The following is a 17,309-nucleotide window of genomic DNA, read 5'->3' as shown; positions in this document are numbered from 1 at the left end:
ACGGCGCAAACACAGCGCCGTCACGGCGCAGTCACAGCGCAGTCACGGCTCAGTCACGGGTTTGCCAGCGGTCCAAACAAAGGTTCGCCAGGCGTAAATACGGTCGCCAGTACGGCGTACGACTGCGTTACGCAGACACACATGCGTATACACTGCATATGTCAACAAAGCCACGCACTGCATATGTCAACAAACCATTTGCATATGTCAACACATGCCTTCTGTCTACATCTGCGCATAACAGTTTGAGCGCGCGCATGCGCGACGCAAGCGCCCATCTGCTTTCTCAGAGCGTGACCGTAACTTCACGTGGTGACTGTATCTCTAACGCGGCGGTCTTGTCTCACACACTTGCCATATTATTCGGCAATCGTGAGTTTACGCCGGTTACCTAACAAAGTTAGATGCCGACCCGATTCTGCAATGGGCAGCGCCCTGGACTCGGGGAGCGCGTAAATCAGCCGCTAATGTTCGCTTCGGCCGGGCTTGAAATGCAGCCTCTAATCAGCTTGCAAGCTCGGCATGACTCGGCCCAGCCAACCTTGGCATATTCTCTGCATGTCAACCTTGATATACACTATGGACACGCTTGTCATACTCTAAGGGCACATTTGTCATACTCTCACGCCACACTTGTGATACTATCAGAACACACTTGCCCCTCTCTTAGGACAAACGTTGTCATACTCTCAAGACACACTTGTCATACTCTCAGGGCACACTTGTCACTTCGGGAGCTCTATCAGGACACACTTGCCGCTCTCTTAGGACACACTTTTCATATTCTCAGGACACACTTGTCATACTCTAGGGATAAACTTGGCATACTCTCAGGAGACACTTTTCATACTCTCAAGACACACTTGTAATACTCTCAGGGCACACTTGTCACTTCGGGGGCTCTAACAGGACACACTTGCCGCTCTCTTAGGATACACTTGTTATCCTCTCAAGACGCACTTGTCATACTCTCAGGACACGCTTTTCATACTCTAAGGATAAATTTGGCATACTCTCAGGAGACACTTGTCATACTCTCAAGATACACTTGTCATTCTCTCAGGACAACATGAAATCAGATTGGAGATACTAACCAGAAGATAATTTCAATCGAATGGCCAAACAGACCCAAAATAGCTAACCCGAGTGTAGCGTCTCCTAGGCCGAAGCCTATAGGCATTACCCTAATTTTGTTAGTGTTGTATACAATAAGTTGGTCGAATCAAGAATCGCCAGGCACGCTAACCTACACACGGGAACGTGCCATTACGTCAGAGCTGCTCAGCTTAAACTGTTCACGTACCCACGGGCTCGATGACATGCCCGCGGTCACAGTAATCAAAACATCGCCCCCATCCCTCTCTTCACCTATCCTATTGACGTTCACTCATTTCACATTTCCATGTTCAATAGTGCATCGTGTGCGCATTTTCCTGCCATATCCATGTCGATAATCAAGGGCGTGTCATCGGCGGCCGGCGTATGGCTGACAAAAGTCGGGCGCCGACGAGGCTGACATGTCGAGTGCGGCTCGAGAGCCTCTTTCATCCTGACTCGTTTTTAACTGCAGCTCCTCCCTATAAAAGCCTTTGTTGCACCTGGAAAAACCCTTGTTTAGCCTCAAGAACCCTACACTGCACCTCAACTCTTTCTGTCACTCAAGAAACCTTTCTCAATACCGTAAGAACGTTAGAACCTCACATGGTTCATTAAAACCTCACATGGTTCATTAGAACCTTCCTTGGTTCATTAGAACCTTACATGGTACATCAGAGTCTTCCAGAGAACCATAAGTGTATCATTTATAACCTTGACTACTACTACTACTTGAAAACACTTCTAGCTACCTCATGAACCCTAAATACAGTAAGTAGCAATTAAAGAACCTTTAATGCCCCTTTAGAACCCTTCTTGGTGCCTTATGAACCCTAAAGAGCAACTTAGAACCATCGTTTTTAGAACATTTCTCATAGTACCTAAGGCATAGCATAAGGAAAAGCTATTCACATGTGCTGCCCCTGAAGGTGCCATGCAGAGCCGCAACCTGGAATTACATATTCTGAAATTATTGTTATTCATTTTTTTTTCATTTAAGGTTCTGGCATTCTTTGTCTTGTCATTTATGTCCCTGGCCTTCTAGGGTCTTGTCATTCATGATCCTGGCATTCTTGGCCTTGCCATGTAAGGTTTCATCATTCTTGGCCTTGTCTATCATTGTCTTCAACTTGTAATTACTCCTAAGCTTTGTCTCTATTCTTCTAAATATTTTGCCTGTTTTCGTTGGCTCCAAACTTATACAATCCTGTCGACGCTTCCTGGTCATCAGAAATTTGGTAAAATTTGAAAAGTTCTATTGTTCCGCGCGTCTTTCTTCTGCTGATAGTCTTGCTCTCATAATCAGCAGAAATGCCTGGTTTATTTTTTTTAACGAGCACAACTTTTGTTTAGTCGTGGCTGCAATGAAGCCTTGCTTGAGGTTCATTGGGGGACCCACGCGGAATGAATCTTGCGTTCATCCCCGGGACCCACGCGGGGGAATCTTGCGTTCACCTCTGGACCCACGAGGGGAGAATCGTGCGTTTACCCCGGGACTCACGCGGGGAGAATCTTGCGTTCACCTCTGGGGTTTGCGATGAGAAATAATCCTGTTCATCTCCGCGCCCCCCGCAGCGGCTGGGCCCCACGGGCTGACTTATGGGCAGTTACGCGCGCACCAAATGAAACCGATCGATTTGGGTGCAGGTTACGCACACGTGCGCATCCACCCCATCCACCCGCAGTGTGCGGCTGCGCATTAGAGAGCGAACGTGTCCGTGCATTAGAAGGCCTACGTGTCCGTGCATTAGAAGGCCTACGTGTCCGTGCATTAGAAGGCCTACGTGTCCGAGAGGGCCGCCGTGCCCTCACTTTGGAGGACCAGTGACTGAGCCCCTCCACCGCTGGTTTCCCTCTGGCTCAAAGCCTCGTCCCTCCATCGCAGATTTCCCTCTGGCTTAATGTCTTGCCCCTCCCTCGCGGGTTTCCTTCCCTCTAGCTCAATGTCTTGCCCCTTCCTCGCGGGTTTCCCTCTTACGCAATGTCTCGCCCCTCCCTTGCGGGTTTCCCTCTTACTCAATGTCTCGCCCCTCCCTCGCGGGTTTCCCTCTGGCTCAATGTCTCGCCCCTCCCTCGCGAGTTTCCCTCTGCCAGCTGCAGTGTTGCCACCCAACAATAGCCACAATTAAGCGCGCGTACAAACGGTCACGGTCGCCAGATCAGCCTCATCCTGGGAGCAGCCGAACTCTAAATGAGGGCTCAATGTGAGGGCGATATGAGGGCTCAATGTGAGGACGATATGAGGGCTCAATGTGAGGACGATATGAGGGCTCAATGTGAGGACGATATGAGGGCTCAATGTGAGGACGATATGAGGGCTCAATGTGAGGACGATATGAGGGCTCAATGTGAGGACGATATGAGGGCTCAATGTTAAGACTAAATAATAAAGAAATCTCTAACAAAACCCAAAAAATTAATCTTAAGTTATCTCATTATTTCTGTACCTTTTACTTCGAAGAGTTTAGGCGAAGCTGATCTTTTTCTTCGGTTTCAATTCGAATCAATTGATGAGTTAAAACTGGTTTCGACGCATTCGTGGCTTTGCAGTAATGCTCAGGGTGATCCAGCTAGTGAAGCGTGAAGCGACGCAGTGAAGCAATATCCTGTCTACTTGCCAGCTAGCCCCTATGGTCGGCCGCCGGCTGGCCGACTATAGGGCGGCCATGATTTCACCGTCTTCAGTCTCGGCTCCTCGCTTGGGTTTTCGGTCGAAACTTTCAATTCTTGCGACCATTTAACTTCGTCGCCCCTCCTTGGAGATCGTAAAGCCGGCGCCCCTTCCATGCTGGGCCGACCCTTCCATGCTGGGCGACCCTTCCATGCTGAGCCGACCCTTCCATGCTGGGCCGACCCTTCCATGCTGGGTGATCCTTCCATGCTGGGTTGCGCCGACCCTTCCATGCTGGGCCGACCCTTCCATGCTGGGGCGACCCTTCCATGCTGGGCCTGTCATGCAGAGCCGATCTTGTAATGCTGAGCCGACCCTTTCATGCTGAGCCGACCCTGTCATGCTGATCCAATCCTGTCATGCTAAGCCGACCCTGTCATGCTGAGCCGACCCTGTCATGCTGGGCCGACCCTTCCATGCTGGGCCTGTCATGCAGAGCCGATCTTGTAATGCTGAGCCGACCCTTTCATGCTGAGCCGACCCTGTCATGCTGGGCCGACCCTTCCATGCTGGGCCGACCCTTCCATGCTATGCCGACCCTTTCATGCTGGGCTGACCCTTCCATGCTGGGCCGACCCTTTCATGCTGAGCCGACCCTGTCATGCTGAGCCGACCCTGTCATGCTGTGCCGACCTTCCCATGCAAGGCAGACCCTTCCATGCTGGGCCGACCCTTCCATGCTGTGCCGATCCTGTCATGCTGAGCTGACCTTGTCATGCTGAGCCGACCCTGTCATGCTGGGCCGACCCTGTCATGCTGAGCCAACCCTGTCATGCTGAGCCGACCCTGTCATGCTGACGCACGTGGCACAGCTCGGCGCGCGTGGCGTAGCTTCTCCGATCAATACCGCTGACGTCGCGCGCCACAAACTTCCAGAAGCTGGCACGGCCACGGCAGGCACGGTCACGGCAGGCATGGCCACGGCAGGCACGGCCACGGCAGGCACGGTCACGGCAGGCACGGCCACGGCAGGCACGGTCACGGCAGGCACGGTCACGGCAGGCACGGTCACGGCAGGCACGGCCACGGCAGGCACGGTCACGGCAGGCACGGTCACGGTAGGCACGGTCACGGCAGGCACGGTCACGGCAGGCACGGTCACGGTAGGCACGGTCACGGCCGGACGAGAACTGCTCAACTCTGCGGTTTTCTGTCCCAAGATTCCAGTATCCCAGCCTCTCCCACTCGTTACTTCTGGCCGTCTGTGGACTTTAGCTGGCCACCCATAAGCCACCCTCAAACCGCCCATAAACCGCCGTCGAACCGCCTATTAGCGTCCCTCAAACCACCCATAAGCCGCCCTCAAACCACCCATAAGCAGCCATTAAACCTCGCCAGAAGACGTTTCAAAGCCACCCATGTTTTTCACTTCCTGCAGATTTTCATGCTTGACCAACTTAGTTTGATAAAGGTAATCAATAATATTTACAATAAAAACCTTTCCGAGTCCGAGGAAAGGTTTAGGTCGCTTTAAGCGGCGCGTCTCCAACGCCTTTAACCCTCGGCTGCGCTACCCTCACTTGCCCTCACCGACCCTCGACCGCCGAATCCTCAAGTTCAAGTTCTGCGCCTTCCGTCCCTTTCCCTCTCCGCCGTCCTCCGTCCATCTCCCTCTCCTCCGTCCTCCGTCCATCTCCCTCTCCACCGTCCCTCTCCCTCTCCTGCCATCCTCCGTCCATCTCCCTCTTCACCGTCCCTCTCCCTCTCCTGCCATCCTCCGTCCATCTCCCTCTCCACCGTCCCTCCTCCCCCTCGGTAGTGACGCAGGTTTGTTTCCAGCGATCAGTTGGCCGCCAAGAGAAAGTGAGTCACAGCTCTGACTCACTTCCCTGACTCAAGACCTTACCGCCTGTACCGCCACCAAGACCTTTGCCTGCATCATCCAGCTTCACCCTCGCCTGCGTCACCCAGTTTTATCCTCGCCTGCGTCGTCCAGTTTTATCCTCGCCTGCGTCGTCCAGTTTTATCCTCGCCTGCGTCACCCAGTTTTATCCTCGCCTGCGTCGTCCAGTTTTATCCTCGCCTGCGTCACCCAGCTTTATCCTCGCCTGCGTCGCCCAGTTTTATCCTCGCCTGCATCGCCCAGTTTTATCCTCGCCTGCATCGCCCAGTTTTATCCTCGCCTGCGTCACCCAGCTTTATCCTCGCCTGCGTCGCCCAGTTTTATCCTCGCTTGCATCGCCCAGTTTTATCCTCGCCGGCGGCGCCCAGTTTTATCCTCGCTTGCGTCGCCCAGCTTTATCCTCGCCTGCGTCGTCCAGTTTTATCCTCGCCTGCGTCACCCAGCTTTATCCTCGCCTGCGTCGCCCAGTTTTATCTTTTATCCTCGCCTGCGTCACCCAGTTTTATCCTCGCCTGCGTCGCCCAGCTTTATCCTCGCCTGCGTCGCCTAGCTTTATCCTCGCCTGCGTCACCCAGTTTTATCCTCGCCTGCGTTGCCCAGCTTTATCCTCGCCTGCTTCACCCAGTTTTATCCTCGCCTGTGTTGCCCAGTTTTATCCTCGCCTGCGTCACCCAGTTTTATCCTCGCCTGCGTCACCCAGCTTTATCCTCGCCTGCGTCACCCAGCTTTATCCTCGCCTGCCTCTCCCTCCTCTCATGTCCCCGCGTTGCGCTTTTACCCTGAAACTTTCTCATTGTTTTCATTGTTCGGAAAATCGCGGGCATCGAAATCTGCAGCCATGCTGGGTTTATAGGCGGCTAATGGCCGGCCGGTGATAGGCCGGTGATATCGCAGCTATTATTTTATATGAAGAGCACAACGTGCCTGGAGCTTAGCACTCCAGCCGAGGTTCCTAGAACTGCTCCTGAACCGTGGACCGCGCCAGCCTTTATACTGCGCCTTATGCCTGAAAACGTATATTATAACTGTACAATCACTATTACATTTTTTTCATAATGTATGAATAAGCATTTGAAATGATATAACTTTTCTCTAGAAATGTTATGACTCCTCCTAGAAATGATACTACTCCTCCTTAGAAATGATACTACTCCTCCTTAGAAATGATACTACTCCTCCTTAGAAATTATACTACTCCTACTTATGACTGATACTACTCCTCCTTATAAATTATTTAATTCTTCTTTACAAAAATTTTCACGGTTTTAAAATGGCCATGGGTAAGCGATGAAATTTGTCAAAATATCTAATTTTTTAAGTAAATGTGCGATGAAAGCCATAGAAATGACGGCCGCGTCCCCACGCTGGGGATGAAGGCTGGGGACGGATGGTAGCACAGATGTTTACCCCAGCGACGGGTAAACGGGTTGAAAAAACCGGTGCCACGGCCCCCGATGCACGTTAATGAAGCGTGGTCCGTCCAAACATTGAGGGTTGCGCGCCAAAATTGGGCAGATCGTTCGTAAAAATTGGGGCGGTTTGGCTCCTAAAATTGGGGCTGTTGGCTCCTAAAATTGGGGTTGTTTGGCTCCTGAAATTGGGGTTGTTTGCGCCTACAAATTGGGGCTGTTGGCATCTAAAAATTGGGGCTGTTGGCATCTAAAATTGGGGCTGTTTGGCTCCGAAAATTGGCTGTTTGGCTCCTAAAATTGGGGCGGTTAGTTCCTAAAAATTGGGGCTGTTTGGCTCCTAAAATTGGGGCTGTTTCGCTCCTAAAATTGGGGCGATTGGTTCCTAAAAATTGGGGCTGTTTGACTCCTAAAATTGGGACTTTTGGCTCCTAAATTGGACTTTTGTCACCTAAAAATTGGGGCTGTTGGTGCATAAAAATTTGGACTGTTTGGCTCCCAAAATTTGGGCTGTTGGCTCCTAAAATTGGGCCTATCGTTCTCAAAATTTTTCCTTCAAACTCATCATGCAAATTACCATGTGAATCAAAATTTGCTATTGCTGTTTAATTGGGCTAGTTCACTACGCGTATACACAGCGCATTTAATTAAACATGAAAGATGAGTAAGTTTTCCAGCTCTAGGCACCGAGATGTGACGGTATTAAGTGCCGAATATTTACAGACATTACCGGTAAGTTCCTACTTTTGTTCAACATATATTCCTCATTTGCTTGTAGCTAAACGTTCTTATGTTCTATTTCTGCTTTGTCTGTCGTAATGCGATCATTTTGTCGGTGTCTCAGTTCCTATTATAGAGTTTGTCTTTCTTTTTATTGGCTGGAAACTACGTTTAAACGATTATTCATAATAAATTCTTAGAGCATAGAGTAAACATCTATGATAATCACTGCAATTCAATATAATACAACAAACTTCAAGAAGATATTGTTCTCGCGTCCAAACTTCACACGATCGTAAACCTTCTGCAGCTGAAGCATAAAAAAGTGTCCCGAACTCACATTCAGCCCACACGGAAACTGGTTATTATTGAAGCTATCTTATTATTTTGTTGATTTTATATTTCGTTAATTTTATATTTTGTTAATTTGTTTTGTTTGTTATTGCATGTGTGTTGTATGTAGGGGCCAGTCGGGGGGCGGCGCGGCGCAGGCAAGGAGGGGGTCGCTCCTAAGCACACCATCACCGACATCATGGCCAAGGTGAGACGTGCATGACGTGCAACACGACTGACGTACAGTCGTGCTACGTGCATCCAGACTGACGTGCAGCACGACTGACGTTCATTACGACTGACGTGCATCACGACTGACGTTCATTACGACTGACCTGCAACATGACTGACGTACAGTCGTGTTAAGTGCATCCATACTGATGTGATTAGATGATTACGACTGTCGTGCAGCAAAAATGACGTGCATCACGATTGACGTGCAGCACGACTGACCTGCAGCACGACTAACGTGCAGCACGACTAAGGGACCATCTTAATTGCGATGCCTGTAGGTATTTTTTCATTTATTATATTATTTAGCACCACTAAATGTAAAGATTGAATGTAAACAATACAAATGTTTATTCAATCATCTCGAATGTGATGAATTCTCTTATTCATCTCGACCGTCTCCGGTCTACGTTTAATCATTCACAAACTCTCCCTGTGCTCACCGCCCATCTCGCCGGTGAGAAAGCAGTGATTAAATTCTCGTTTATTAATCCTCCTCCTAAAACTTTATTTTTCCTGGCTGTATATTACGACAAGTTCAAACTTTAGTGTTAAACCTTTCAATAATTTAAAGCGTTCTTTATTGCTATATACTCATGAAATTTCCTTTGCAGCAGAGTTTCAAACTTGAACGAATCGAGTGATGAGTAATAGCATGTTAGCTACTTCTTGCTGGTCATTCATTACAGTAATGATTTGTTGTCAAACTAATCAACATATAATTGCAGGCTCATTTGTTCTTAATTTTATTTTTTTTATTTCATCTATATATCACGACATTGCACTTCAATTCAAGTTGCAATTTATTCAAGTGCAAAATATAGATGTAAGTCAAGTTGTAGAAAACCTGAGTATACCGTACGTTATTAAAAATCTATTTGTAATTCGACTGTCAATTTTCTACATTTTACAGACTAAAAATATTATCTTAGCCATAAATATTGTCTTCATATCGTATTAAGAACTAATATGGAAAGGTAGGTGAGTTATGTAACTACCTTTGACGTCGATTTAGGCTGCTGCGCCGGTCCCAAAATCTTTTAAAAGAGCCTCCCTAGTTTTGATCAGTTTTCTACAAATTTGAATGCGGAGAAAACAAATAATTTGATTGGAAACTGCAAAATTTTGCCAAAATATATCATTGATAGTAGAATGTTTGAAGTCATCGTTCAAATAATTTTTTAGAGTTTCATTAAGAACTATAGCTAATTTTTTAGTCTATAAATGTATAATATCATGCATAGGTTCATGCGAAAAAGTTCATCAGATTATTAGCTAAGCTGGTAAATCACGTTTTACACACAATGAGAACGTATGATCGACTCGGTTTAAATTACATATTAATTATATAAATAGTAAAATTTGAAACTTCGATTTATTTGCAGCAGAAATATAAATCATCGCCTCGTCTGACATTTCTATCTCCAGAGCACTTACCAATCTTCTAATTAGCCCTAACTTTTGGGTAAACTCTTCCGCACGCTCCAATAAATTTATTATTTTTCCCATTTTTACGTGGAAATTTTGAATTGTTGTTAATCTAAACTATAAACTACGATAACCATTTAACTTCAGATGGCACGAAATTATGGACTCATATTATTTCACCCTTATTACTTCCCCTTACCGGCCTTACGACCCAAACCTGCTGTATAGGCGCGGCCATAAACTATGATGTTGCAGTTCCATATCAACATTTTTCTGGACTCAGCTGCGGACGCGCTGTTTATGAGAATTTCAGCTCTAATCGTAGCCGATCGATTGGTTTCCGCCATCCGCTTCGATCGAGCAGCGCCACCACCTACCTATCGATTGAGACGATCTGGCAGCCTTATGCCAGATCGTAAATCGTGATCTATCGAGCAAAACGTCCGCCATTTCTGTTACCCGCACGATCGTCCCTCGGAGGCTCGGCGTCTTTAGGATATTAAATCGTGAACTCCGACCTATGATCTGACAAAAATACTACATGGCCGTATAATTAATCGGCGTAACCGACATATGGTGCTCGTACATAGCCATAATCGGTGCCTTCGATGTATGTTTTGCTGGATATTACCGACCGTTAAATAATAATGCACCGTGGGAAATTTTGCTTGAAAGCCAGTTCCCATACTAGCATATAGTCGTTACATCATTCCGTCACCCACGAGCGTGCAAAATCTCCTAAAAGCTTAATTAATTAAACTGTAGCCTTGTGCAGTTGTGCACGCGGACTTATACTATAATACCCAAATTCTTCACACATTCTAGAAATTTTTTATTTTCATATTTTAAAAAACATTCTGCAGCTGAAGAGGCCTCAGTGTCACTATTTAAAGTATTTCATGGAATGTTCAGTATTATGACTAAGGATTTTAGTATTTTTAAGAATTTTAATGAATTAACATTGGCGCACCCTGGCCTGCACTCTGCATCTCCAGGACTATGGGCGCCGCAGTCTCACATGCTGCGCGGTTCCCGTTTTCTCTAGACGCACCGTCGCGCTCGCCTCTCACGTACGCAAGCACAGCAGTACCGCGGTGATGACGTCACACGCCAGATGATTGTGGGTAGAGGTAGAGTTAGGTGGGGCCAATGGGGGACTGGGATGTGGGGGAGTGGGGTTTATAATATGTGCGGCTCGGCATCGAGGCCTTGGGAGGTTCGGCTCGACCGGTTAGGCAAGGAAATAGAAAGCTCCACAGCGAGCTGTAGCTCAACGCCGAACATCTAGACGCATTCTGTGCATTCCTCGTCGTTTTCATCTACCCTACCTTTCCTTATGCGTCGCTTTAGCCTTCATTCTTCTCGTTTTCATTTTATCTTCGTCTTCTCCATGATCCAAAGAAAATATACGTCTCTACCATTCATAGTCTTTTCATATTGATCAATTGTTGGTCCGGGATCGCGCTCTCGTGAGCTCTACCGTAGCACAGATGCCCAAAAATATTGACGGCATCACAAATCTACCACCATAAACCTCGATGTTCTCTAACAATTTAACCAAACACAGACGATGCATAAGGATGACCAAGATACTTAAACCTTCTCGAGCTAATCGTAAATAACGTCTTGACTGCGACTCAGATGAGACTCAAAATATTATTGATTTTTGGTTGTAATCTTTAGTTTAGCGCCCATCCCATAGAAATTCAATTAATAATTTAATTTGCGTGAATAATGGCAATGTGAGACCTTACATTCTACGCGCTACGATCGCCGTAAGACTCATGACCGCAGTAAGCCTTACGATTGTCTTTAGAAACGAGAACCGAGAGTGAGGCCAAGCCAGCGGTGACAGGGGGCCGTGGCCCTGCTACTGGCACCACATGCGCGGTGACAGGGGGCCATGGCCTCGCTACTGGCACCACATGCGCGGTGACAGGGGGCCATGGCCTCGCTACTGGCACCACATGCGCGGTGACAGGGGGCCCTGGCCTCGCTACTGGCACCACATGCGTGTGACAGGGGGCCATGGCCTCGCTACTGGCACCACATGCGCGGTGACAGAGGGCCATGGTCTCGCTACTGGCACCACATGCGCGGTGACAGGAGGCCATGGCCTCGCTACTGGCACCACATGCGCGGTGACAGGGGGCCGTGGCCTCGCTACTGGCACCACATGCGCGGTGACAGGAGGCCATGGCCTCGCTACTGGCACCACATGCGCGGTGACAGGGGGCCATGGCCTCGCTAATGGCACCACATGCGCGGTGACAGGACCGTGGCCTCGCGACTGGCGACATGACGTACAGGCTCAGTAACCTTCCTAAGTTTTACGATAGTCGTAAGCCTTACGATGGTCGTAAGTTCTACGGTGGTCCCGAAACATGATTGGCTGAAGTTGCAGCCTACGACCATCGTGATGCCTACGACCATCGCAATGCCTACGACCATCATAATGCCTACGACCATCGTAAAACTTACGATCATCGTAATGCCTACGACCATCGTAAAGCTTACGATCATTGTAACGTCTACGATCATTGTAAAGCTTACAACTATCGTAAACGGAGAAATGAGGTGTTGACATGGAGCTGGAAGATAGGTCGTCATTGCTATGTATAAAACCAGAAAATATTCAACGGGCTGGCCGTTTAAACAAGGTCGTATGCGTTACGATGGCCGTATGAGCTACGATGTTCGTAAGAGTTACGACGGTCGTGTGAGTTACATTGGTCGTATGTGTTACGACGGCCGTATGAGTTACGACGGCCGTATGAGTTACATTGGTCGTAAGAGTTACGACGGCCGTATGAGTTACATTGGCCGTATGTGTTACGTCGGCCGTATGAGCTACGATGTTCGTAAGAGTTACGACGGCCGTATGTGTTACGACGGCCGTATGAGTTACGACGGCCGTATGAGTTACATTGGTCGTAAGAGTTACGACGGCCGTATGAGTTACATTGGCCGTATGTGTTACGTCGGCCGTATGAGCTACGATGTTCGTAAGAGTTACGACGGCCGTATGAGTTACATTGGTCGTATGTGTTACGACGGCCGTATGAGTTACGACGGTCGTAAGAGCTACGACGGCCGTATGAGTTACGACAGTCGTAAGAGTTACATTGGTATGAGTTACGATGGCCGTATGAGTTACATTGGTCGTAAGAGTTACGACGGCCGTGTAAGTTACGATGGTTACAGGAGTTACGACGGCCGTATGAGTTACTACGGCCGTATGAGTTACGAAGGTCGTAAGGGTTACGACGGTCGTATGAGTTACGACGGCCGTATGAGTTACATTGGCCGTATGAGTTACGACGGCCGTATGAATTACGACGGCCGTATGAGTTACGACGGCCGTATGAGTTACGACGGCCGTAGTAACTCAGTTACTACGGCCGTATGAGTTACGAAAGTCGTAAGGGTTACGACGGTCGTATGAGTTACGACGGCCGTATGAGTTACGTCGGCCGTATGAGTTACGACGGCCGTATGAGTTACGACGGCCGTATGAGTTACGACGGCCGTATGAGTTACGACGGTCGTATGAGTTTCGACGGTCGTATGAGTTACGACGGTCGTATGAGTTACGGCAGCCGTATGAGTACGACGGTCGTAAGGGTTACGACGGCCGCATGAGTTACGACGGCCGTATGAGTTATGATGGTCGCAAGAGTTACGAAGGTCGTAAGGGTTACGAAGGTCGTAAGGGTTACGACGGTCGTAGCGATGTTGGTGCTGCAGCCTTCAGGAAATTACGGCTGGGGCCCGCGAGGCGATGTCGGGGCAACGACATCTTGCCTCCCTGCTCCTGGTGCCAATCATGACGCGGCCAATCAGTGGCTTTGCCGGGTATTGGCATCCTGCAGGACATTTATAATATCCCTGAGTACACAGGAATTGATGTATGTGTAGGCTGTGTACGACGCAGACTATACATGCCAAGCTGGGGCTACACAAACACAGCGTTGATATGCAGGACGGGGAATGTAGGCGTGGTGGTGACGACGACGATGGTGGTGAGAGTGGTGAGGGGGTCCTGTTGGAGACCTCGCCTGTCCCGTCCAGGACACCACCTCCACAATTCCACCTCCAGCGCACCCCTCCACTTTAACCTCCTCCAGCGCTCACCTCCAGCGTTTCGCCTCCATTGATTTCTCCTCTGTCCCAATCTAAGCGCTCGAGTCAACGCAAGTTATTCCATATACATCAAGCTAAAGACTGTTTTATTCTCCAAATATATGACTATTTAATGGAATATATGCTCTTAAATCCGAAAAAATTACGATAAAAAGAAGCTTATATTAGTTTCATGCCAACGACGGATCTTATTAGTTAGAGATTTATTTTGGTGTTTGATTATTATGCCGAGTGTGTTTATATAGTATAGTTTCAGATTTGTAATGTGACAAGGAGCAGTGTGAAACAGCATAGAATTATTGAAGATATCAGAGGATGTGGAGTTGTAGTTTGGTGTGGTGCCGCAGGCGAGCTATGGCAGCACCCTAGCAGCAGTATTTAGTGTGGTGCATCGATTGCGCTCGTCAGTAGTGTAACTTGGGAGCTGAGCGGGTGTGTTGCTCTCCGTCGTCGTGTCTCTGCCGCTATACATTTACGCTCATTAACGCGGATATACGGCAAATTATATACATGATAGCGTGCAATAGCTCGTATAATAACGTGTCAACTCATTTTAAACGTGTTTTAGTCCTGTGACAAGTGGTGGTTTGTTGTTAGATGTGTAATGATTGAAGCCCTGTATTAAACTAGGAGCAAGGAAAAAAGCTAGGAACAGTGACGTTATAGAATAGTTGCATGAAGCTCTATGGCTGCTATTCGTTCTGCTCTTGCCGTGTTACTCTAGTGTTATCGTCGATACTACAATACCATTGACGACTATCATCGTTATATTCGTGATATTGGACTGTTTATTTCGTTAAAGGTGAGTTGGTTGCTGCGTGCGAGAGCCGTGCTGCGCTCGGCCCGCGTTAGAGATAGTTAGCTCTGAGGTACTTCCCTAGGTGAACTCTGCTTATCTCTAGATAAATATCTAGCTTATCTTGGATTGCCTTGAACTCATTCTTGTGATCTAGTCTACTTTCCTATGCTAAGATTCACCTCAATGTTCATTTCCAACTTTCTTAAATAGTAACAACTTTGGCGTAAGTGTAGCCTGTGTAGGTACGGAGGTACGGTCAGGTACCTACCGTACCTGGTCAATGTAAGTTTGATCTGTCGTACAGTCGTTGGTCCTATCATCCTATGAAGTGTATACTAATAATTGTAAGATCAGAAAAGGAGGCCCTTGGCCTTTTCTTTATTCTAAATTGTTTTCTCATCTTTGGGAAGCTGTGTAATCAGACTACATTTTGATCCAAATAGTTCACCCAATTCTATTATTTTTTTAATATAATCAGCATTATTTTTGAAATCTGAAATTTCTAGTACATTTTATTTCTAAAGGATATGGTACATAAGTGTAAACATTTGATATTTTCTCAAGGATATTACCGTATCACGATTCACGGTATCAGTGTATGAATAGAGTTTTCTTAATTATCTTAAGCTAGAAATGCTAGTAATCCTCATTTTTCTTTTATATTATAGTATTAATGCTGAATAACTAACTTACCCATTACCTTCTCTATTAATATTAATGACGTCTTAGTTTAACCAGCAAGAAATTCCTTAAGTTATTTCCATTTAAATTCCCAATTGCGCTGGCAAACGTGAAATCAGTCGACATTTTCTGCCAGACTTTAGGAATTGCGAACCAAATAGCATTCATTTTTTTCGAGAAAGTTTTAAATATAATATAATTAACGTAGAATTTACAAGAAATGATCGGGCCTCTCATCACGCCGAACTAACTTGTGTATCGTACATTGTCTTATTCGTTTGCGTCGTCTAAACGTTCATCGTCATCACCCACGTTTTATTTAAGTTAAAGTCGTGGATTGTGATTTAGACGAGCGTATGAGGTAGAGAGAGCATGGGTCGGTCGTAGACGGGAGGCAGCGAGAAGCGATGATGGCGGGAGAGAGAGAGAGAGAGACGGACTGGTAATGGCGGCCGCCAGCCGCAGCACCACCGAGACTGGCGGGGCAGCTGCCGCCACCGCCGACCCGCTCACACAGGAAACTGTCCCCTTCCTTCTCTACACCTCTCTTCCTTCTCTACACCTCTCTTTTTCTTCTCTACACCACTCTTCCTTCTCTACTTCTCTCTTCCTTCTCTACACCTCTCTTCCTTCTCTACTTCTCTCTTCCTACTCTACACCTCTCTTCCTTCTCTACTCCTCTCTTCCTTCTCTACACCTCTCTTCCTTTTCTACACCTCTCCTATCTTCTCTATACCTCTCCTCTCTTCCTTCTCTACATCTCTCCTCTTTTTCTTCTCCACACCTCTCCTCTCTTTGCACTTCTTCTTTTCATTCTTTGCGCCTCCTCTCTTCCTTTCCATCCAATACTAATCTTTTCGTTCTCTTCATCCTCTGCACCTCTTCCATCTCTGCACCTCTTCCATCCCTGCACCTCTTCCATCCCTGCACCTCTTCCATCCCTGCACCTCTTCCATCCCTGCACCTCTTCCATCCCTACACCTCTCTCCTTTTGCTTCTCTTCCTTCTCTTCACCTTTCCTTCTCTTTCTGTTCTGCGTATTTTCAGCCGCGTTCACATTGCTCGTTTTTTTTATTCCCTATTTCTTATTAGCATATTCGTGAACGCGGCACGTTATTCAAATTCTTTTTATGATGTGTTGAGAAGCTCATTTTCTTTATTCTGATTGAAGTACTGCATATTACCCGTTTAAATTATACGTTAATAATGATTAAATATTAAGTTAAGTTCTAGTATTGTACCCGGGCCTAGGGAAGGCTGGATTGTTGTCGTACCAAGTGAAGTGCTGAGCGCCAAGGTCGTGCGTCAGGCAGGCTGGCAACTCTGGCGCCAATTTTAAAAGCTTCGCCCTGAGCTGCGCGCCGCCCCTTGCGAAGAAAGCTGGTAGACATCGATGGCCTGTAATGGGGTTTGTGGTGGCAATATTAATGGGTCGGTAATGGGGTTGATGGAGGCAATATTAATGGGTCGGTAATGGGGTTGATGGTGACAATATTAATGTGCTTGTAATGGGGTTGATGGTGGCCATATTAATGGGCCGGTAATGGGATTAATGGAGGCAATATTACTGGGTCGATAATGGGGTTGATGGTGGCAATATTAATGGGCCGGTAATGGGGTTAATGGAGGCAATATTAATGGGTCGGTAATGGGGTTGATGGTGACAATATTAATGGGCCGGTAATGGGTTTGTTGGAGGCAATATTAGTGGGCCGGTAATGGGGTTAATGTAGGAATATTAATGGGCCGGTAATAGGTTTATTGGAGGCAATATTAATGGGTTGGTAATGGCTTTAATGGAGGCAATATTAATGAGCTAGTACAGACTTTCTCTAGAAGTGACGAGCTCTAGAAGTGACGTGCTCTAGAAGTGACGAGCTCTAGAAGTGACGAGCTCTAGAAGTGACGTGCTCTAGAAGTGACGAGCTCTAGAAGTGACGAGCTCTAGAAGTGACG

General features: G+C 47.4%; 2 protein-coding genes across 2 annotated transcripts in view; one reads left to right on the top strand and one right to left on the bottom strand.

Moving 5' to 3' along the window:
• Window positions 1–4,517: 4,517 nt before the first annotated feature.
• LOC108667540 (elastin-like) lies at window positions 4,518–5,445 on the bottom strand. The gene is made up of 2 exons (XM_018154575.1): window positions 5,301–5,445; window positions 4,518–4,981 (listed from the first exon to the last, which is right to left on the bottom strand). Exons 1-2 carry the CDS (start codon window positions 5,443–5,445, stop codon window positions 4,518–4,520), a joined length of 609 nt encoding a protein of 202 aa, XP_018010064.1.
• Window positions 5,446–8,180: 2,735 nt separating this feature from the next.
• Window positions 8,181–17,309, top strand: part of LOC108667539 — a 29,714-nt gene continuing 20,585 nt past the window's right edge. The window contains exon 1 of the mRNA XM_047880243.1: window positions 8,181–8,279. Coding sequence (XP_047736199.1) covers window positions 8,271–8,279 — 9 coding nt within the window. The 5' untranslated portion in view covers window positions 8,181–8,270. The remainder of the gene's footprint in view (window positions 8,280–17,309) is intronic.

The sequence above is a fragment of the Hyalella azteca genome, unplaced genomic scaffold (genome assembly GCF_000764305.2).
Source record: "Hyalella azteca isolate HAZT.00-mixed unplaced genomic scaffold, Hazt_2.0.2 contig5068, whole genome shotgun sequence".
Classification (NCBI taxonomy): domain Eukaryota; kingdom Metazoa; phylum Arthropoda; class Malacostraca; order Amphipoda; family Hyalellidae; genus Hyalella; species Hyalella azteca.
Note: the sequence above shows the minus strand (reverse complement) of the source record. Positions and strands in the feature narration are given on the sequence as shown.

What these genes read in the sequence shown, in the direction of transcription:
- LOC108667540 (XM_018154575.1), bottom strand. Translation starts at nt 5,445, where the DNA reads ATGGACGGAGGATGGCAGGAGAGGGAGAGGGACGGTGGAGAGGGAGAT. An exon ending in TGAGGATTCGGCGGTCGAGG is followed by an intron (nt 4,982 to 5,300) that starts GTCGGTGAGGGC and finishes ATGGGTGGCCAG; the next exon opens with CTAAAGTCCACAGACGGCCA.